Raw genomic sequence first — 21,038 nt, 5'->3', positions numbered from 1 at the left:
TTTCTTAGTTGAGAGAGTTACTAAGTCATAATTCTGAAAAAGTTTCTCATTTTTAGGACTTGCAGAATCATATTTTTTCTCAACTGTGGCAGAAATGGGCTTCCATAGTTATCACTATCTGGTGACTAAGCTAAGTCACTCAACTTCATTTCCAATGGCCAGATTATGCAACAGCACTCCGGCGTGGTCTCATGACCAAACCTCTTCCCTCCACACTTAACCAGAAGGAAGTAAAAGATCCTGTCTTCCTAATCCCTTCGTTCAAAAATACAGCGTTCAATTGGTTCAGCACTTGCCTGTGGTTGTCACAGGTATGTAGAAAATATCAAACCTGAACAAAACAGTCATTATGACATTAAAAGACCTTTAATTGCTCATATTTATACATCATTCTCAATTGAGCTACTTGAATTTTTAACAGTTGTCAATGTTTGTGGATGTTCCTGCTGGAAGTGAGCATCCCTATGCCCTACTCACTCTGAAGAGCGGAGCCCTTGAAGTGGGGACTTTAGAGGGAGCAAGGCACTTGTGTGTCATAATGCACTTGGCGAAGAGAGCAATGAACGTCAATGTCATTTTGACATTATATTTACCTGGAATGTTACCATGTCAATGTGTGTGAGTCTGTGTTCCCTCTCTACTCTCAACCTTATAAAACTTGCCGTCTCTTCTGTGGACCCTGCAGGTAGTCACATTTATTTAATTTACTATTTAACACATTTCTTATCTATAAAGACAGAGACGGACTTTTGATTTGAGCGCGTCAACTTCTCCAACGGGGGGGGGGGGGGGGTTGGGGTGGCAGGGGGGCGTGTTTTGGCGGGTGGACGGACTTTGACTTGAGCTCGCCGACTCCTAATATATATATAATTGCGCAGCTCCACACCGTCAATGGTCTATTACCCATTCAGCACCTGCGTTAAAAAATGATCTTTCGTCGCCCTTGGTTATAACGGCCCACATATTAAAAATGGTCGGGTTTAAATCGGGCTCGGGCTCATAATTACAGTTAATGTGTCGGGCCGGGCCGGGCTCGGACACAACGTGCATGGGCTCGGGTCGGGTCGGGCTTGATTTTTTGGGCCCGATCTAAGCTCTACCCTGGGTACCCTTTCCCCCGCTACCACGCCCCTGTCATCATGACATGGCCTATAGTCAGGAAAAGAAGACCCAAAAGCAGGAATATGTAGCAAATCAAACTTTATTTTTATGGGGTGGCTGACTCCCGGCCTAATGGTGTGCATTAGCATAAATAACTTGTAACTAAAACTTTTAAAATCATTTAAGTTCATTGAAATAAAGGTGAAGTTAGGCTAAATAAAATGGGTGTACAAAATTAATTGAAAAAATTAATGAAAATTAGAAATGTTGTCTTGCAATAGACTGAAATAAGTTTAGCCTGAAGCTCTAAATGTATTACCTGGAAAGAAATAAAACCTTAAACTTATACTGAAATATAGCAAGATTATATATAAACGATTTAATATAGCCTAGACTACATTCATATACATTTTTGCTATATGTCAGTTTAAGTTTGGGGGTCAGAATTCGGCACAACACCGGGTCTGTCTATGGCATTATATTAAGATCGTGGCATGAAAGGTTGCAGTGATGAGCATAGCCGATCGCTCATGTATATTCTCAGTCTCGCACGCGCTTAGTGCTCGTGTGAATTGCACGTAGAAAAGGAAGTTCAGGCACAACCTCAACCATCAGGAAACCCCACATTGGTCGGTGTATTAGATACTAACGGTGAATTAAAATCATACTAACATTATAAGTGCACCCCAGGAAACATTATGAAACAATAAAAGAATTCAGTTCATGACCCCTTTAAACTTTGTGTGTGAAATATATCAAATCAAGACAACTTTGATTAATCCATTTACTCACTAAATCGAACTCTCCAGCCATCAAGCTTTAAAATGAATTGTAAAAATTGTAACAGACATTTGGAAGGGCTCTTTATGAAGTGATTCAGCTGTTCACTTTCGTTTGAAACGGCCCAAAAAGTCAAGTGTAAGTGTAAACAATCTGAGTGCTTGTTTGTGCTCTTTACTGAATTTAAAGGCTTTAGTATGTTTATTAAAGCCATCTATCTGTAACATAGGCAGTTCCTGACCAAAATCTCTAGGGCAGCTTCACTCTTTATTGAAGTGTGAACAACCGTGTGTAATATTAAATGATGTTTTTGTAAGACACCAGTCCTTAAATCTTTACACTGGCTTACATTACATTTAGAATTGATTTTTAAGTTACTTATAAATCACCCAGTAACCTTATGCATAAATACACTTCAGACATACAACAGAGCACAAGGATACAAATGTAAATGATTTTTATTTATTAAATACTTATGCTGTTTTTAATGACATTTATGTAAAGCAGTTTGTAAGAAAATGTGCAATATAAATAAACTGAAGTCTATACAGTCCCAGTTGATAGAGTTTACTCCCATTAATGGATTCTTGAATCATGACTTTGAACAGTAATTAATTTTGGTAAAACAATGATTAAATTCTTGACAGTGGTCAGACTAATTGTGAACTTAAATAATAAATGTGGAAAATACATAATTTAATTAGAGACTCAAGAGACTTAATAGAAAAACAAACCATTTAATGATGAAGATTAAGAAGGTTCAGAGATACAGATTTTAGACATTTCCTTCAGTAATCAAACCTACATCAAGGCACCTTATTCACCTCAAATGACAAACATCACGTTAAGTAATGCTTCACAAGTGTGCTGTGATATTTGACAAGTAAGGGACTGGAAATGGGAGTGGATTTTTTTTTTTTTTTAATTGCAAATACTTTTGTGTGTTTATAGGGAGATGGCAAGCCAACCCGCAGTCATCTAAGAGTTAATCTTCATCAAAAAATCACAGCATGGTACAAATAAACCAAGGAACCACAGAAAGTTATTAGGGAATGCATTCCACACAAAGAAAGCTACAGGTAACAGGTCTGTGTTTTTAGATTAGCAAGAAAGTTTCTAGTTTGCTATTCAAATCTCTAATGTGTAGTGCTTGCAGATGTTGAGCAGATCGTGTCCAGGCTCAGGATCTCCAGCCGTCTGTCGTGATGTGGCTATTGGGTTACTCGGCTCCGGCTGCTTCCTCCTCCTCCATCTCCACCAGCGCTGCGTGACGGTTGGCCTGCGAGCCCTCCTTGAAGAACACCTTCTTGATGACCCCTGCTTTGGGTGCACGGATGGTGTGCTGCGCCGGAAGAGGAGGACACCATCAGAGGTGATATGGACTATAAAGTGCACTCAATGAGAAAGTGACAGAGCCTCACCTCCATTTTCATGGCATTCATCACCATTAAGGGATCTCCTTTCTGGACCGAGTCTCCAGGCTTGACTAGCACCTACAAACACAGCAGAGGCGAGTTGCACACGCAGTGACGATAACAAGCACTCTCTAATGAACCAGACAGAGCAACAGTTCGGCTGCCGAACAATAGAATAGATTAAAGAGCCCCAATTATACTATTTTAGGGGTTCCTGATTTTGTTTTGGGTCTCATACAAACAGGCTTACATGCATCCAAGGTAAAAAAAAAATGGCCCAGTCTGTTGTGATTGGTCTACTCTGCTCTGATTGGTCAGATGGTCCAGTCTGTTGAGATTTGTCTACTCTGCTCTGATTGGGCAGATGGTCCAGTCTGTTGAGATTTGTCTACTCTGCTCTGATTGGGCAGATGGTCCAGTTTGTTGTGATTGGTCTACTCTGCTCTGATTGGGCAGATGGTCCAGTCTGTTGTGATTGGTCTACTCTGCTCTGATTGCTCAGATGGTCCAGTCTGTTGTGATTGGTCTACTCTGCTCTGATTGCTCAGATGGTCCAGTCTGTTTTGATTGGTCTACTCTGCTCTGATTGGGCAGATGGTCCAGTTTGTTGTGATTGGTCTACTCTGTTTCTGATTGCTCAGATGGTCCAGTCTGTTGTGATTGGTCTACTCTGCTCTGATTGGTCAGATGGTCCAGTCTGTTGAGATTGGTCTACTCTGCTCTGATTGGGCAGATGGTCCAGTCTGTTGAGATTGGTCTACTCTGCTCTGATTGGGCAGATGGTCCAGTCTGTTGTGATTGGTCTACTCTGCTCTGATTGCTCAGATGGTCCAGTCTGTTGTGATTGGTCTACTCTGCTCTGATTGGTCAGTTGGTCCAGTCTGTTTTGATTGGTCTACTCTGCTCTGATTGGGCAGATGGTCCAGTTTGTTGTGATTGGTCTACTCTGTTTCTGATTGCTCAGATGGTCCAGTCTGTTGTGATTGGTCTACTCTGCTCTGATTGGTCAGATGGTCCAGTCTGTTGAGATTTGTCTACTCTACTCTGATTGGGCAGATGGTCCAGTTTGTTGTGATTGGTCTACTCTGCTCTGATTGGTCAGATGGTCCAGTCTGTTGTGATGGGTCTACTCTGCTCTGATTGGTCAGATGGTCTACTCTGCTCTGATTGGTCAGATGGTCCAGTCTGTTGTGATTGGTCTACTCTGTTTCTGATTGCTCAGATGGTCCAGTCTGTTGAGATTGGTCTACTCTGTTTCTGATTGGTCAGATGGTCTACTCTGCTCTGATTGGTCAGATGGTCCAGTCTGTTGTGATTGGTCTACTCTGTTTCTGATTGCTCAGATGGTCCAGTCTGTTGAGATTGGTCTACTCTGCTCTGATTGGTCAGATGGTCTACTCTGCTCTGATTGGTCAGATGGTCCAGTCTGTTGTGATTGGTCTACTCTGTTTCTGATTGCTCAGATGGTCCAGTTTGTTGTGATTGGTCTACTCTGCTCTGATTGGTCAGATGGTCCAGTCTGTTGTGATGGGTCTACTCTGCTCTGATTGGTCAGATGGTCCAGTCTGTTGTGATTGGTCTACTCTGTTTCTGATTGGTCAGATGATCCAGTCTGTTGTGATTGGTCTACTCTGCTCTGATTGGTCAGATGGTCCAGTCTGTTGAGATTTGTCTACTCTGCTCTTATTGGTCAGATGGTCCAGTCTGTTGTGATTGGTCTACTCTGCTCTGATTGGTCAGATGGTCCAGTCTGTTGAGATTGGCTTACTCTGCTCTGATTGGTCAGATGGTCCAGTCTGTTGTGATTGGTCTACTCTGCTCTGATTGGTCAGATGGTCCAGTCTGTTAAGATTGGTCTACTCTGTTTCTGATTGCTCAGATGGTCCAGTCTGTTGTGATTGGTCTACTCTGCTCTGATTGGTCAGATGGTCCAGTCTGTTAAGATTGGTCTACTCTGTTTCTGATTGCTCAGATGGTCCAGTCTGTTGTGATTGGTCTACTCTGCTCTGATTGGTCAGATGGTCCAGTCTGTTAAGATTGGTCTACTCTGTTTCTGATTGGTCAGATGACCCAGTCTGTTGTGATTGGTCTACTCTGTTTCTGATTGCTCAGATGGTCCAGTCTGTTGTGATTGGTCTACTCTGCTCTGATTGCTCAGATGGTCCAGTCTGTTGTGATTGGTCTACTCTGCTCTGATTGGTCAGATGGTCCAGTCTGTTAAGATTGGTCTACTCTGCTCTGATTGGTCAGATGGTCCAGTCTGTTGTGATTGGTCTACTCTGCTCTGATTGGTCAGATGGTCCAGTCTGTTGAGATTGGTCTACTCTGCTCTTATTGGTCAGATGGTCCAGTCTGTTGTGATTGGTCTACTCTGCTCTGATTGGTCAGATGGTCCAGTCTGTTGTGATTGGTCTACTCTGCTCTGATTGGTCAGATGGTCCAGTCTGTTATGATTGGTCTACTCTGTTTCTGATTGCTCAGATGGTCCAGTCTGTTGTGATTGGTCTGCGTTCAGCCCAGACGAAACGTTGCACAACGTTTTTTAAACAGAAACGGTGATGCGTTGAGCACACTGTTCTGATGACGCAAGAGTTACAACTATGGCAGCTGAGAAGGCCATTCTTTGTGTTCTTTGTGAAGAATTTTCGGAGCCTGATGAAGTCGGTATAAATATGTCTTTTATACTACAAAAATGCCCGATGTTACAGTTACTGCACTTTAACACAAGAGAACATCCCAATCGAGTGAAGGGATTGCTGAAACTGAAATGGAAGCACACATCTTACCTAATTCAGACTAAAACACATATATTTAGCCTCACATACTGACTTTATTTGTAGTTCATACTGTTTTAATACTCTGTATTTTCTTTCTCATTTTTAGGAAAAGCACTTAATTACCATTGTTTATTTCTATACCAAATGTCATACACTTGCAATGAAGCTAAAAATATAAGCGACTACATCATTATGTTGATATCCTATATTTTTACAATAAAACTTACGACAAACATTCCTTCTAATATCCTCAGTTGTTGCGTATACCGAGCTGCATCGAACACATTTGTAAATTACTTTCCTTAAACCCATTGTGTGAGTTCACATTAATACCGCGTGCTTTATATACATGTTGCTGCTGATTGGACTGCAGTTCTGACACACTCACCAAACAAGAGAAAACGTATCTGAAACCCCATTGCACACCGGTGCACGCCGTTTACAGGAAACATGACGTTCAACCCGGAAACCGTAGCAAAACATTCCGCACCGTTTTAAACTTGAACGTGCCCCTGTTGTTATTGGTCTACTCTGCTCTGATTGGTCAGATGATCCAGTCTGTTGTGATTGGTCTACTCTGCTCTGATTGGTCAGATGATCCAGTCTGTTGTGATTGGTCAACTCTGCTCTGATTGGTCAGATGGCCCAGTAAGCTGTAATTGGTGGATCGCTTACAGCGTATGTCAGAAGCGAAATGCCAATCTGAATTTCATCTCTGGATCTTCCTCAGTTCTTGTTAGACAGTGATACAAACAGATGGCGTTTGTTACACCGTATCAATTCCAGCACGAGTCCTCATCCTTATGAATTGCTTTAAAGTGGATTCAGAAAGCATAATGGGGCACTTTTATTACCATTTTGGCTGTAAATGTGTCCTTTTTTCACACATGATGTTCAGTATTCTATGATTCTTGACACACTACTCTAGTCTGGCATACTACAGAGGATGTACAGTAACAGTACACAAACTTCAACCACAGCTGCCTTACCTTTTCAATAGTGCCGGTCATGGGTGCAACAGCGCCACCCTGTGCACTGGCACCACTAACACCAGCCAGGAACTTGGGCACAGGCACATCCACCTGAGCACTTCCCTCCTAAAAGAGAACAAAAAAATACATATTACATAAATAGCCTTGACATGAAAGCTGAAGCGTAATTCAAAGGGTGAAAGAAACTCACCATAGAAAAGATGTGTACAGTGTTGTCCAGAATGACTAGTTTGGGTCGGGACAGAACCCCATTCACCGAGCAGCACAGGAAGGTCACGCCACTCTCCAGCTGCAGCTCCCCCGACACGTGGAACACCTGACCTCCAGTCTAACAACCAAAAACCACCCAGAGACCTCAGTGAAAGGTTATGTTTAGTGCATGACAGTCGTTGTTCTGACTGAGACTGCGAAATCTCTGACCAAAACCCTGCGTTTCTTTTTGATTTGGCAATGCAGATGTGCATCATCATCTTTACAGTCTAAAAACATAATTTACCTCCATACTGTACGTCCCATCTGGATTGAATGTAACAGCTAATGCCACTTCTGTAAATGAAATAACAAAGGAAATGTCCAGGTCATATTTCACCACAAAATCTAAAACATTATGTTTTTCTTAAAGAAAACTAAGCCTATTTAGGACAATTAGTTGTTTTTGTTTTTTTGCATTGTGGCATTATTTTATATGACAATTATGCATATTTCCTCCCCAGCTTTTAATTTTTGTCATTCATAATACTGTTACACACACACACACACAAACATTTAAAGTATGCATTACTATATATTACAGTAAGTGCCTCTAATCAAGTGAATATAATATTTTGGTAACACTTTACAATAAGGTTTCAATAGTTAACATGAACTAACAATAAAAAAAATTTCTTACGCATTTATTAATCTCAGTTAATGTTAATCTCGACATGTACTAAAACGTGGTTAAATTCAAAAGTTGAATCAGTAAACATTAGTAAATGAACATGAACTAACAATGAACAGTTAGTACTTAAGTACTGTAATGAATGTATTGCTCATTGCTAGTTAATATTAGTTAATGCATTAACTAACCGTAACTATTGTAACCTTAGTGTAGTCTTACCAATATTTTAAAAACATTAATTATGCATATCAATATACAAAATACACTTATATGTAATAGCACCCTCTACCGCAGAACAGCAAAAACATTAATTGCCAAAATTCTGTCAATGGCTTGACCCCTGACCTTTCCCAAATGTGTGACATTAATCAGAACATGTATAACTAAACCACTCAATAACCATTGGTTGTGTAAAAACAATTTTCTAAAGTTAAAAAGAAAAAATGTCTCCAAATAATATTGCAATACAAACCCTGCATTATATAAATCTATGCATTAGCTTGCGGTAATGATTGGCAAGACGTAATAATTATTCAAATATGCAGACTGGAAAATGTACATAGTAATTACAGAAGTAATATAACAATAATTATTTGTGAAAGTGTGAAACAGATATCTCCAGCACAGAATTACTGAATCCATCCTATAAAAATCGACAAGAATGCAGAATATTTATGGATGAATATCCTGAAGTGATCGTTCAGAGTCAGACCTTCACTGGTTCAGACAGGCATTGGGCTCGGCGGTGTGTGTGTGTGTGTCTGTGTGTGTGTGAGCATGCACACTCACTGTTGTCCCCTAGCTGCAGTGTAAAGCTCCTGCACTGCAGAACATTGAGTCGTCTCCCGGTACTGGAGGCAAACGGTGAGTAGATGTCTGCGAGAGGAAGCTCAGGTTAACATCTCAAACAAGCTGAACCAACATCATGGATGATCACGAAGCGCTCTCACCCCCGGACTGGTCCCTGAACGCCTCGGTGTGCTGTTTCTCTCGCAGCAGCAGACCCAGAGCGGCCTGACACAGCACCGCTGCACACGGGCTCCGGGCCGCGGGGAACAGCTGCTCGTAGTGCTGCGCGATGAAACTGGTGTGAACGTTCCCCGCCGCAAACTCTGGATGCCCGGAAAGACTCAGCAGGAAGTCGATGTTGGTGTTGAGACCCACAATCTGTCAAATGTACATTTGTTAAACGAACCCTTACAGAAAAAAACCACATGAACGGAAAAACACATACTTCGCACATGAGTAACGTGTGGTTTTCGAACAGTTCCCATGTGATCACGTGTGGAATACATGGGAATTCATATACATGTAGAACAGTGAAGGGAATCTGATTGAGTTGTTTGTGATTGTGCAGAACTGTTGTTTTTAAATGTCTTGGTAGTTGATGGTTAGAAAAGTTAATGTAATAATGTACTGTACATGCAGCCGGTTGTTCTCACAGAATAAACCCTGATCAGGACAGGTCTTGAAGAGCCTGAAGGGGTTTATTCTGTGAGAACAACCGGCTGCATGTACATTATCCTGCTTATTACACGACTACTTCCTACTTAAGTCAATAATTGGGCACAAAATATAGATTTTTCTTTAAATATTGTATTAGCCCATTAAACGCAAGGCTTCCACAAAGGAAAAAAGAGGATAGCAACAGAACATCCTGTGGTGAAAATCAAGTTTTTAATGTTGTTTATATGTCTATCTGGAGTTTTTAATGTGCTTTAAGACAAACCATGTGTAAGTTCATAAGTCGACAGCATTGCTGAGTATTTTCTACTTAAAACTGCAGTGAACCAAAGACTGTCTCAAAAACACGGATTGAAATCGCTGGTGTTTCTGATGTCACAAACTACCTTGTAACCAATCAGATCAACGTGTGATCGTCAACGAGTGGATTTCTGAGCTGAGTGAGTGAGTGAGTGGAGGCGGGGCTCATTTACATATTCATAGAACCGCACATACTAAATGAGGGAAGGATGTCGAGTTACATTCAAGATATTTTAAGGCATGAAGATTTTTTTTCAAGTAAAAATGTCATGTTGTTAATCAAAGACGAGTTTAATTTTTTTTTAAACATTTAAAATTATAAAATGAAATTATTGATTACACTTTAAGGGATAAAGTATAGTCATATATCATTACACAGCTTTTCTCCATGATTATGGGGGCAAGAGATATTGATTTGAGATTAATCTTCTTTGAAATCTGACCCGTTTATTATCTTATAATCCATGTACAAAACAATCCTGGCAAGAAGATAAACACAGCAACCATATTACGGTACTATTAATAGTTAAGTCCTCTGATCTTATTTTCAATGCAGTGGAAAAAATACAACATTTGTATGAATGTAGGCAGAGCGAGTCGGTGGTGTGAAACTGCAGACAGGAAAGACATGCAGGCTTCAGATACACGGATGTTATTCAGCGTTGCTGTATCAAGTATTCCAGAGAGCCGTGCAAATATTGAGAAATAAACTGCACATGACAATGATTCACTGCATTACTCAACTATATAGAAGATACTTCTGTATCTGTTTTGCTGCAGTATTGACGATGAACAATGGACCTGTTTCGCTAATGTGTCGCTTATGAACTTTTGAAGAGGGTTAACAAACACAGTTAAAAAACATTTTTGTTACTTAAAATAAAATATCAGTGCTTGTGGATGAGAATGTCTGCTTACATTGTATTGTCGTAGACAGTATCTGAGTCTCTTCAGAGCAGCGGAGCGATCTTCTCCCCAAACCACCAGTTTAGCGATCATGGGGTCATAATGGGCCGACACTTCATCACCTTAGACATTACGAACAGACATACAGCATTACCAACCCACACTGAACTAAATCATCTGTGACCCTGGACCACAAAACCAGTCACAACTCGCACGGGTTTATTAGTGGCAGTAGCCAACTATAAGTCCTCTGTATGGGTCAAAATTATCGCATTTTCTCTTATGCCAAAAATCTTTAGGATATTAAGTAAAAATCATGTTCCATGAAGATATTTTCTAAATCTCCTACCGTAAATATATAAAACATTTATTTTTGCAGTGAATGCAGCACAATCGCGAGCAAAAATGCACAATTTTAAAGGTTTTCCTCAATGTTACGATTTTTTTGTACCTTCAGATTCCAGGTTTTCACATAGTTGTATATATCGTCCAAAGATTGTCCTATCCTAACAAACCATACATCAATGGAAAGTATAATGTGTAAATCTCAATTTCAAAAAATTACCTGTGACTGGTTTTGTGGTCAAGGGTCACATTTAAGAATGACATAATCATTAACCAAAAATACCTTTATTGTAGAATAAATATGAGTACTTATTGTTTACTTATATTACAAAAGTTACTATCAAGGGCAACACATAGGGCTGTCAATTTAACGCGTTATTTTAAATAATTAGTTATGAGAAAAAAATAATACGTTAAAATAATGAACGCATCCTCCCCACCCCAGAATAAATAACTCATAATGCAAAATGCGTCCGATGCGGATACGCTGGGGGAGTTTATTATAAGCGAGACGCTCGCGTACGCTCTAGAAAGATTGTTAGCTCGTGGCAAAGGGAAACAGTTAAACGTATTCCTAAAATATTTGTGGTGTTGGAGTTGGTGGATTTTTGCAAAGGTTGTTTGTAGATATGCTTTATTTTTGTAATTCTGCTAGGTGCCACTGTTGCAGAAACGACACACTTAAAAAGATAGTTCACCTAAAAATAAGAAGTCTGTCATCGTTTACTCGCCCTCATTCCAGACTTGTGTAAATGTTTGTGTTCTTTTGAACACAAAGGAAGATATTTTGAAGAATGTTTGTAACCAAGCAGATCTCGGGCTCCATTGACTAGCATAGCATATTTTTCTCCTATTATGTTAGTCAATGGAGCCCGAGATCTGCTTGGTTACAAACATTCTTCAAAATATCTTCCTTTGTGTTCAGAAGAACAAAGACACTTACACAAGTCTGGAATCAGGGCGAGTTAACGATGACAGCGTTTTCATTTTTGGGTGAACTATCCCTTTAAGAGTGAATTTCACAAGACCCAAAATCAATCAATCAATAAATAAACAAAAAATGAATTGATTAATAATTACGACAATATGCACATACTGTATACCTCCCAAAATATCATTACCATGATACAAAAACAACAGCAAAACGAATTCTGATATTTTGAATGTGGGAAAGGAATATTATTTAAACTATAAAAGAAAAACTATTTGAATACATTGAGTATGTAATATGAGGTGAAAGTGAAGCACCTTCTCGAACGCCGGTCTCTATGCGTGTGCACGGGTCCCCCTGCGGGGTGGACAGGTGTAGCAATGGCCCCGCTCCGGGGAGGAAGTCGTTACTGGGGTCTTCAGCGTAGATTCTGGCTTCAAACGAATGACCCCGCAACACGATCTGCTCCTGCGTGAGGGGCAACTTCTCCCCAGCTGCCACCTGAGCCACAAAACACCACATGACACGAGGCTGAAGCCTGGGCCACAAACCAGTAAAGCAATCGGGGTCACTGTGACCCCTTGTGGACAAATCTGCAATGACGGCATTGTATTACTTGTGAAATATGTGATCCTGGACCACAAAATCAGTCACATGGGTCAATTTCCTGAAATTAAGATGTATACGTCATCTGAAAGCTGAATAAATAAGCTTTCCATTGATGTATTGTTGGTTAGGATATACAGGTGAAACTCAAAAAATTTAAATATCGTGCAACAGTTCATGCATTTCAGTAACTCAAATGAAAAGGTGAAACTAATTATATTTAACTATATACATATGCATGATTATACTTTTCAGAGGGCCGACATTTCTGTATTTAAAATCCTTTTTATTATTATTGATTTCATGTAATATTCTAATTTTCTGAGATTTTGAATTTGGGGTTTTCAAAAGCTGTAATCTATAATCATCAAAATTATAACTGTTGCACGATATTCAAATGTTTTGAGTTTCACCTGTATATTTGGCCGATATACAACTATGTGAAAATCTGGAATCTGAGGGTGCAAAACAATCGAAACATTGAGAAAATCTCCTTTAGGTTGTGCATTTATGTTCGCGATTCTGCTGCATTCACACACAAAAATATTTTTTATATACATTTACGGTAGGAAATTTACAAGATATCTTCATGCAACATGATCTTTACTTGTCTATATCCTAATGATTTTTGGTATAAAAGAAAAATCGATAATTTTAACCCATACAATGTATAGTTGGCTACTGCCACAAATAAACCCGTGCGAGTTGTGACTGGTCTTGTGGTCCAGGGTCACATGTGTCAGTGTCTTCTGAAGGGCAGTGTTTGGAGTCTTACACGCAGCTGCCACTCCACCAGGTCTGTTCCCGTGATCATCTCCGAGACGGGATGCTCCACTTGCAGACGCGTGTTCATCTCCATGAAGTAGAAGTTGTGCTGCGCATCCATGATGAACTCCACAGTTCCTGTTCAGGCCAACATGAAAAATATGTCATCATTGACTCATCAATGGTCAATAAAACTGTTTATTTCCTTTAAAGAGGCCATGCTAAGTCTTGATTTTACTAGAACAAGTTCTCCTGCTTGAATGTTGATTATTTTCCTCATATTCTGTTCAGAAACACTGACACTGATATAGAGAATAACTCCTGCTGGAGGGACGGTTTAGTGGTCAAACAGCAACATCACACACTAATGAAAGATGAACAGGGGGAAAACCATAATGGGTCTTTAAATTTATATTTTACTTAAGCAATATTATAGTAAAACAATTTATTATAAACTCCATATATATTATAAATTAAAATAGGCAATATAAAAACTGTCTTTTGACAATATACACTACTGCTTGGGGTCGGTATTATATATATATATATATATATAGAGAGAGAGAGAGAGAGAGAGAGAGAGTGATATATACATATATATTCACTATATAAAACTACATCACTACATGTCATTGTGAAATATTATTCCAATGTAAAACAGCTGTTTTCTATGTGAATATATAGTAAAGTATATAGTAAAGTGTAATTTATTCCTGTGATCAAAGCTGAATTTTCAGCATCATTACTCCAGTCTTCAGTGTCACATGATCCTTCAGAAATCAGTATAATATGATGATTTGATGCTCAAGAAACATTTAAGATTATTATCAGTGTTAAAAAGTTGTGCTGCTTCAGGATTTTTTGATGAATATGTTAAATAAAACAGCATTTATTTTGAAATATTTTGTAAGATTCTAACTGTATTTACAGTAACTTTTAATGCATCCTTGCTGAATAAAAGTATGAATTTCTTCTTTTCTTAAATACAGACCCCAAACTTTTGAAAGGTTGTGTTGTGTACATATTGTTATCACAGTAATGCTGTCATCAGCTGAAACACGTCACATGACATCATCACCTGCTCCAACATAGTTGACTGCTTTGGCAGCCCGCACCGCGGCCTCTCCGAGCTTCTGCCGGACCTCAGGACTGATGCCTGGCTGCACACACACACACACACATACACATACACATACACAGGCAGGTCAGTTACATTAAATGGATAGTTCACCCAACAATGAAAATTAGCCCATGATCTACTCACCCTGAAGTCATCCTAGGTGTATATGACATTCTTCTTTCAGACGAATACAATCAGAGTTATATTAAAAAACGTCCTGTGTAAATCATGGGCTAATCTACATTTTTGGGTGAACTCTCTGTTTAAACCCACCAGCACATATCATGACCATACAGGATGAGTGTGACTCTTACCCCGGGAGCTTCCTCTATGATCTTCTGGTGTCGTCTCTGGACGCTACAGTCTCTCTCGAACAGATAGACCGCATCACCACACTGGTCCCCGAACACCTGCACCTCCACGTGTCTAACGCAACACACACACACTAGGGGTGTAACGATATACAAAACTGACGGTTCGGTTCTTCGGTTCGGTGGGGTTTAGAAAGCTAAAATTGCTTCTTTTTTTTCTTTTTTTTTTTAAACAGTGGTTTAATGAAAAAATTGTGTCTTTGTCTTTAAATTAATTCAATTACAATTAAACGTTTTGCAAGGATTAAAAAAAAAAAGATCTGCTAATGCTGTAAACTATATAGGGAGCCCTAAATAAGGTTAACAACAGAGCCTAGCCTAATTAATATGCTATTTATTTTTTAGATATAATAATCAACACCCAACACTTTGTATGAAAACATGTAAACTGAACATAAGCCAGTTTTTGCATTAACTTGTTTTTTTACTCTAATTCGTTACTGAAATATAATCATTTACACAGTTGCTGTCATTTTCATGAAGGATATTTTAAACATACATTAAATAATCAAGATATTATTAACAGGTTAAGTAAAATATAATACATGGGCTAATATAGTGCATTTATTTAGTGCAAGAGTTCATTTGGATGACTTCCTGCTGAGGTAAATATAATGCTGTGACAAACTAAGCAGTTTTATTGACGTCTTTCCGCTGCTGAAACACTGATTGAGCGATTACACGAGTTATGATGCCTTTCAGTAAGTATACTGTATATTTCAACATTCCTTCAGGTGTCTATTCATGTTTATTCTGTAACTGAGGAAGAGATGGTCGCATTTACTCGCTGCCGCTTGAAATGAGGAGCTAGTACAGCGATCTCACGCCACATCAGAGAGCGCCAAAACGCCATTTATTGTTTGAATTTCGTGATCAAATAGACAGAATTTGAAAGATTACACCTTGCTTATTATCGAAAGTAACAAAACACGGGGCTTGCTGTTATATGGTGTTAATGGTGGTTAGGCTACAAAACTGAATTTGCTGTGTACACATAAGACATGAGGTCTGATGACCCAGGGCTGGGTCGGGGTAGCAGGGGGCGGGGCAGAGGGGGGCGGGGCAGAAAGGGGCATGGCAGATGGGCGGGGCAGAGGGGGGGGGCGAGGTAGCAGGGGCGGGGCAGAAGGGGGCGGGGCAGAGGGGGGGGCGGGCAGAGGGGGCGGGGCAGAGGGGGCGGGGCAGAGGGGGGGCGGGGTAGCAGGGCCGGGGCAGAAGGGGCCGGGGCAGAAGGGGCCGGGGCAGAGGGGCCGGGGCAGAGGGGGGGCGGGGTAGCAGGGCCGGGGCAGAAGGGGCCGGGGCAGAGGGGGCGGGGCAGAGGGGCTGGGGCAGAGGGGGGGCGGGGTAGCAGGGCCGGGGCAGAAGGGGCCGGGGCAGAGGGGGCGGGGCAGAGGGGGGGCGGGCAGAGGGGGCGGGGCAGAGGGGGCGGGGCAGAGGGGGGGCGGGGTAGCAGGGCCGGGGCAGAAGGGGCCGGGGCAGAGGGGGGGCGGGGTAGCAGAAGGGGCCGGGGCAGAGGGGGCGGCGTAGAAGGGTCCGGGGCAGAGGGGGCGGCGTAGAAGGGGCCGTGGCAGAAGGGGGCGGCGTAGAAGGGTCCGGGGCAGAAGGGGCCGGGGCAGAGGGGGCGGCGTAGAAGGGGCCGGGGCAGAGGGGCCGGGGCAGAAGGGGGCGGCGTAGAAGGGGCCGGGGCAGAAGGGGGCGGCGTAGAAGGGGCCGGGGCAAAAGGGGGACGTGTTCGGTACGCCATGAGAGAATCGCGATACGTATCGTGGGTTCTGTATCGCGTTTTTTCGGTTCGGTTTGAATATCGTTACACCCCTAACACACATACACCAAACTACGTGTGTGACGCATATTGGATACAGCAAACAGACCTGGGGTTTTCCACAAACTTCTCGACCAGCATCACGTCGTCGTTGAAGGACTTGCGAGCTTCTCTCCGGGCGGACTCCAGCTGCTCCGGGAACTCTGCTTCCGAGTGTGCAGTTCGCATTCCCTGTGGGATCAAGCAGTGTTTCAGACAAGCACAACACTACACAATCATTGAGTGGAAACACACGCACCTTTCCTCCGCCGCCACGCACTGCTTTGATCATCACGGGGTAACCAATCCTGGCTGCCTCGCTCTGAAGCCTCTCGTCTGATTGGTCCTCGCCATGGTAACCCTCAATGATTGGCACGCCTGCAGCTGACATGATGTGTTTCGATGTGCTAAAACACAACAAACAAAGTGTGAACTGAATGTAATATTAAATGTAATTAGAGTGCTTTTGACCCATTTAAGTAGGATTTAAGTACATCTTCTTTACATGTAATTTCATAATTCGAGATTGTCTTTGAAATATGGCTGTACTGTTAAGGATTTTTAGCATTATAGTATTATGTGATAGTAAAAATTAGATTTTGAATATATTTTAATGGCACTTCTATTCAAACTTGTATGTCGTGTACATGTAATTACACATTTGAAGTTGTAATTTAGTACATTTAAAATGTATTAACTTTAAATGTATTATTGAATAAATCAGTTAAAATTAATCAAGGTATTCACATGAGCTTTAGTATGTAAATACTAGTACATCAAGTACTTCTTTAAAGCATGAAAGTTTACAACAATGAGTCAAAATGTACTTTACACTAACACTTTCCTTTTAAGTGCACTTTTTAAAACTATGATTGAATGATATGTCATTGAAGTGTACTTGAAGTATACATACCCTTAAGTGGTGTTTTATTTCAGTTAACATTATATTATCTGCAAGTACAGCTTTAAAAATATATACTTTTTAAGATTTGAAGTGCACATTCAACACAATTAAGCGCACTTCTTTTCACAAGAACTGCTTAATCTTTTCTAGGGTATTATTATACAGACAAATAACATGATTTTGCACATGATCAAAAAATAACTGTACCTTTTGATTCCCATGTCCCGAATGGCTGATGATGGCGGGCCGATGAAGATGATGCCTTCCTGCTTGCACAGTTCAGCAAACTCTGTATTTTCCGACAAGAAACCATATCCAGGATGGACCGCCTTACCATAACAACAATAAAAAAAAAAAAGAGAGATCATCAAAAATATATATATAATGAAAAACCCTGTTGAGAAAGGCATGAGTTGAGGTCAGCACACCTGTGCGCAGGATCTCTTGGCCACGTCCAGGATCTTGTCCATGCACAGGTAACTCTGCTGAGACGCCGCTGGTCCGATATGATACGCCTCATCCGCCTGAGTCACAGAGGAGACGTCACTACCGCTTAGAGACATTACTACTGCTTAATGTGTTTGAAAGAAGTCTCTTCTGCTCACCGAGGCTGCATTTATCTCATCAATAACAGTAATATTGTGAAATATTATTACAATTTCAAATTGTTTTCTATGTGAATATATAGTAAAGTGTAATTTATTCCTGTCATCGAAGCTGAATTTTCAGCATCATTACTCCAGTCTTCAGTGTCACATGATCCTTCAGAAATAATTCTGATATGATGATCTGATGCTTGAGACACATGCAGTTATGATATCTGGACAGCTGGAGTCCCTTGTGGAAAAGAAGTATGCTTAATTGTACTGAATGTGCTTGTAAGTTTCAATAGAAATTAGAATTGAGTATATTGTAGTTTATCATGAATGCTTGTCAGTACATTCAGCAGTAACTTTAACCATATTTCAGTACAATAGACGAAATAATGGAATTAGCACTTAAGAGGGTAAACATAACATAAAATTAAACTATAATACATTTTCATTTAATTTATAAATAACATCCATTTAAGTGTCCTAAAACATTAAATGAGTTTGCACTTAAAGTATATTAATTCTGTATTAAGTACTCTTTTTACAAGTATGCTTCTTTCTCACTTCTTTCATGCATTTCTGCCCATTTGAATTCAGAAATTAAAAACATACTCATCATAGATCAGGTGTATTCAAGTCAATGAATGTAATGTGAGAATTGCATTTTTTTTATTTTCGGAATCCCATTTCATTGACTCCTTCGTCCACACGTTCTATCTACCAATGAAACACGCATGAGGTGTGTGTAGCTGGTGTAAGTCTGCAGTGTTTCCTCACCATGGCCACATGCATGGCCTGTCTGTCTGCATCACTGTACACGGCCACAGAGCGAACGCCCATCTTCCTCGCCGTCCGCATCACACGGCACGCGATCTCTCCTCTGTTAGCAATGAGGACCTTCTCAATCCGGCCTGTGAGAGAGAAACACCACTGTAAATAATAATACTCATAATAATGATGATAATGAACAGCATCCCCATGACAGGTCTCTTACCCACAGATGCATGTCTGAAGGATCCTCTGGTCCAGATCAGAGTCCTGCATTTAAGAGAGAAGCAGATAATCTGAGCACTGCGCTTGTGTAGTAAACAGTGGCAAGGGCAAACACATCTGCAGAGGTCATAACCTCTCCGTTTAAGGTCAAACATGCAGATCTATCACTGAGAGACGCTTACTATCCCAGCAAAACATCACACACATATATTCATAACTCTTCACTGTGAGCTCATCTGCAGTCACCTTGTACAAAAAACACATTAATAAACAATCACACGTTTTCGGACCTATAACTTCACACCAGGATTTAGACATAAAGATATCAGTGCAATAAAACTCGACGGTCCAAATGCATTAGTTTAAAAGAGAAATGTAACAACTTAAAGTTTGAATGTTATACTTCTGACTGATAGACTGATGCAGACACTGAACTCTGAACACAGACAACTTCGTAGAACACCTATATTTGTTCTTTAAACGATATAATAAAGTAGCTTGTGACTTACAGGAGATGTTTGTTTATATCTCTGTTGATATGAGTTTTCAGAAACACTGCAGCCATGTTCACTGTGTTAGCGAAAGACAAGTGTAACTAACAGTTACTCGACTCCTGCCCTAAAACAGCGCATTGACTTAATATATTTCATGGGTTTTACAGCTCCATTATCATAACATTCATTGATTATTTCCAAACATGTATACTCTGTTTAACTAATCCGTGTGAAATGTCAATAAACCGATCACATAAGTGGTGCTACGTGTAGCAGTAGCAATAGCAAACACATTAAGGTTGTCCTCTTTAAGTTACCGTACTTACAGCAGCCAATCAGAAGTGAGAGACTGGAGGCGGGGACTGACGTATATGTAGGGATTGTGGGATATGAAGTCAAAACAAAACGAGGGTTCATTTTCACATAGTCCTACTTGACAGCATAATGAATTTATATTCATGACAGATTTAAAGCCATATATATATATATATATATATATATAAACCAATGTTTATTTTATTCTAATTTATTTATTTTATCCTCATCTCACACATCATAGCTCTACACTTACTTTTGCAACAAGATCAATTCTATATAATGTATTTCTTTAATAAAATACATATGTGATACATCTCACCTTATATGTGAAATGTGGAAGCAAAAGGACTAAACAAAAAAAACGTACACAGTCATATTATCTTTGCAAGCCTGTTTTTTTAAATGTATAATTAGCAAACAAACAATATAATTATTGTTCAAAGTAATAAACATACTGATTGAAGATTAAAAGACAAAATAAATAAATAAGTGATTGTACAACTGTCCCGTAGATGGCGATATTCACTAAGAAAGAAAACCGCTTCTAAACACACAGGAACCAGTGACGTATGCTATGTACTGTATGCAATTTCCCGCGAAATCCGTCCCGCCATCTATGACACATTAGGCTGCGTTGGTTTGGGTAAAGCATATATATATATATATATATCTTAAAGGCAGTGTTGTGCAAGTTACTTCCAAACTGTAATACATTATACATTACTTGTTACTGTTATTTAAAAGTAATTCATTACCTTACAATATTACTGTCTCAGAATTGTAATGCGTTACATTACTCCTGTATTACTTTTGAGTTACTTTCACCAAAATAACTATACAGAAGTAGAACTTAACATTCTAAAATGACTAGGGCTGTAACAATATGCGATATGAAACCGAAATCGGGGCACTCAGATCCACGAACCTGCAGAATCGCGACACACCCTTTCCAACTCCAAGCGTTATCCAGATCCAATGCTACCACATCTTTAAATTACTATTAGTATTATTTGAAGTTAACTTAACATTATAAAATACGTAGACCTACACCACAAAACTAGCTGAGGATAAATTATTTAAAATTTGGGAATTCCAGCGTTATGGACATGACATTTGCAGTCAAAACTTGAAATATAAATTCTCAGAAAATACATTAATACCAAAATATTGAAACGTATGTTT

The 21,038-nt window shown here is 40.1% G+C and overlaps 1 protein-coding gene across 1 annotated transcript; it reads right to left on the bottom strand.

Moving 5' to 3' along the window:
- Positions 1-2,321: 2,321 nt before the first annotated feature.
- Positions 2,322-19,867, bottom strand: mccc1 (methylcrotonyl-CoA carboxylase subunit). The gene is made up of 19 exons (XM_077202235.1): positions 19,554-19,867; positions 19,046-19,089; positions 18,829-18,962; positions 17,887-17,982; positions 17,666-17,787; positions 16,814-16,961; positions 16,625-16,746; positions 14,697-14,808; positions 14,341-14,422; positions 13,273-13,400; positions 12,209-12,392; positions 10,628-10,737; positions 8,896-9,112; positions 8,735-8,821; positions 7,562-7,611; positions 7,256-7,393; positions 7,063-7,170; positions 3,303-3,374; positions 2,322-3,223 (listed from the first exon to the last, which is right to left on the bottom strand). Exons 1-19 carry the CDS (start codon positions 19,607-19,609, stop codon positions 3,101-3,103), a joined length of 2,133 nt encoding a protein of 710 aa, XP_077058350.1. The 5' UTR covers positions 19,610-19,867; the 3' UTR covers positions 2,322-3,100.
- Positions 19,868-21,038: the final 1,171 nt, after the last annotated feature.

Source organism: Siphateles boraxobius, unplaced genomic scaffold (genome assembly GCF_051911475.1).
Source record: "Siphateles boraxobius isolate OS27281-9 unplaced genomic scaffold, OSU_SipBor_1 118, whole genome shotgun sequence".
Classification (NCBI taxonomy): Eukaryota; Metazoa; Chordata; class Actinopteri; order Cypriniformes; family Leuciscidae; genus Siphateles; species Siphateles boraxobius.
The sequence above is the reverse complement of the archived record's forward strand: the minus strand, read 5'-3'. Positions and strand labels throughout refer to the sequence as shown.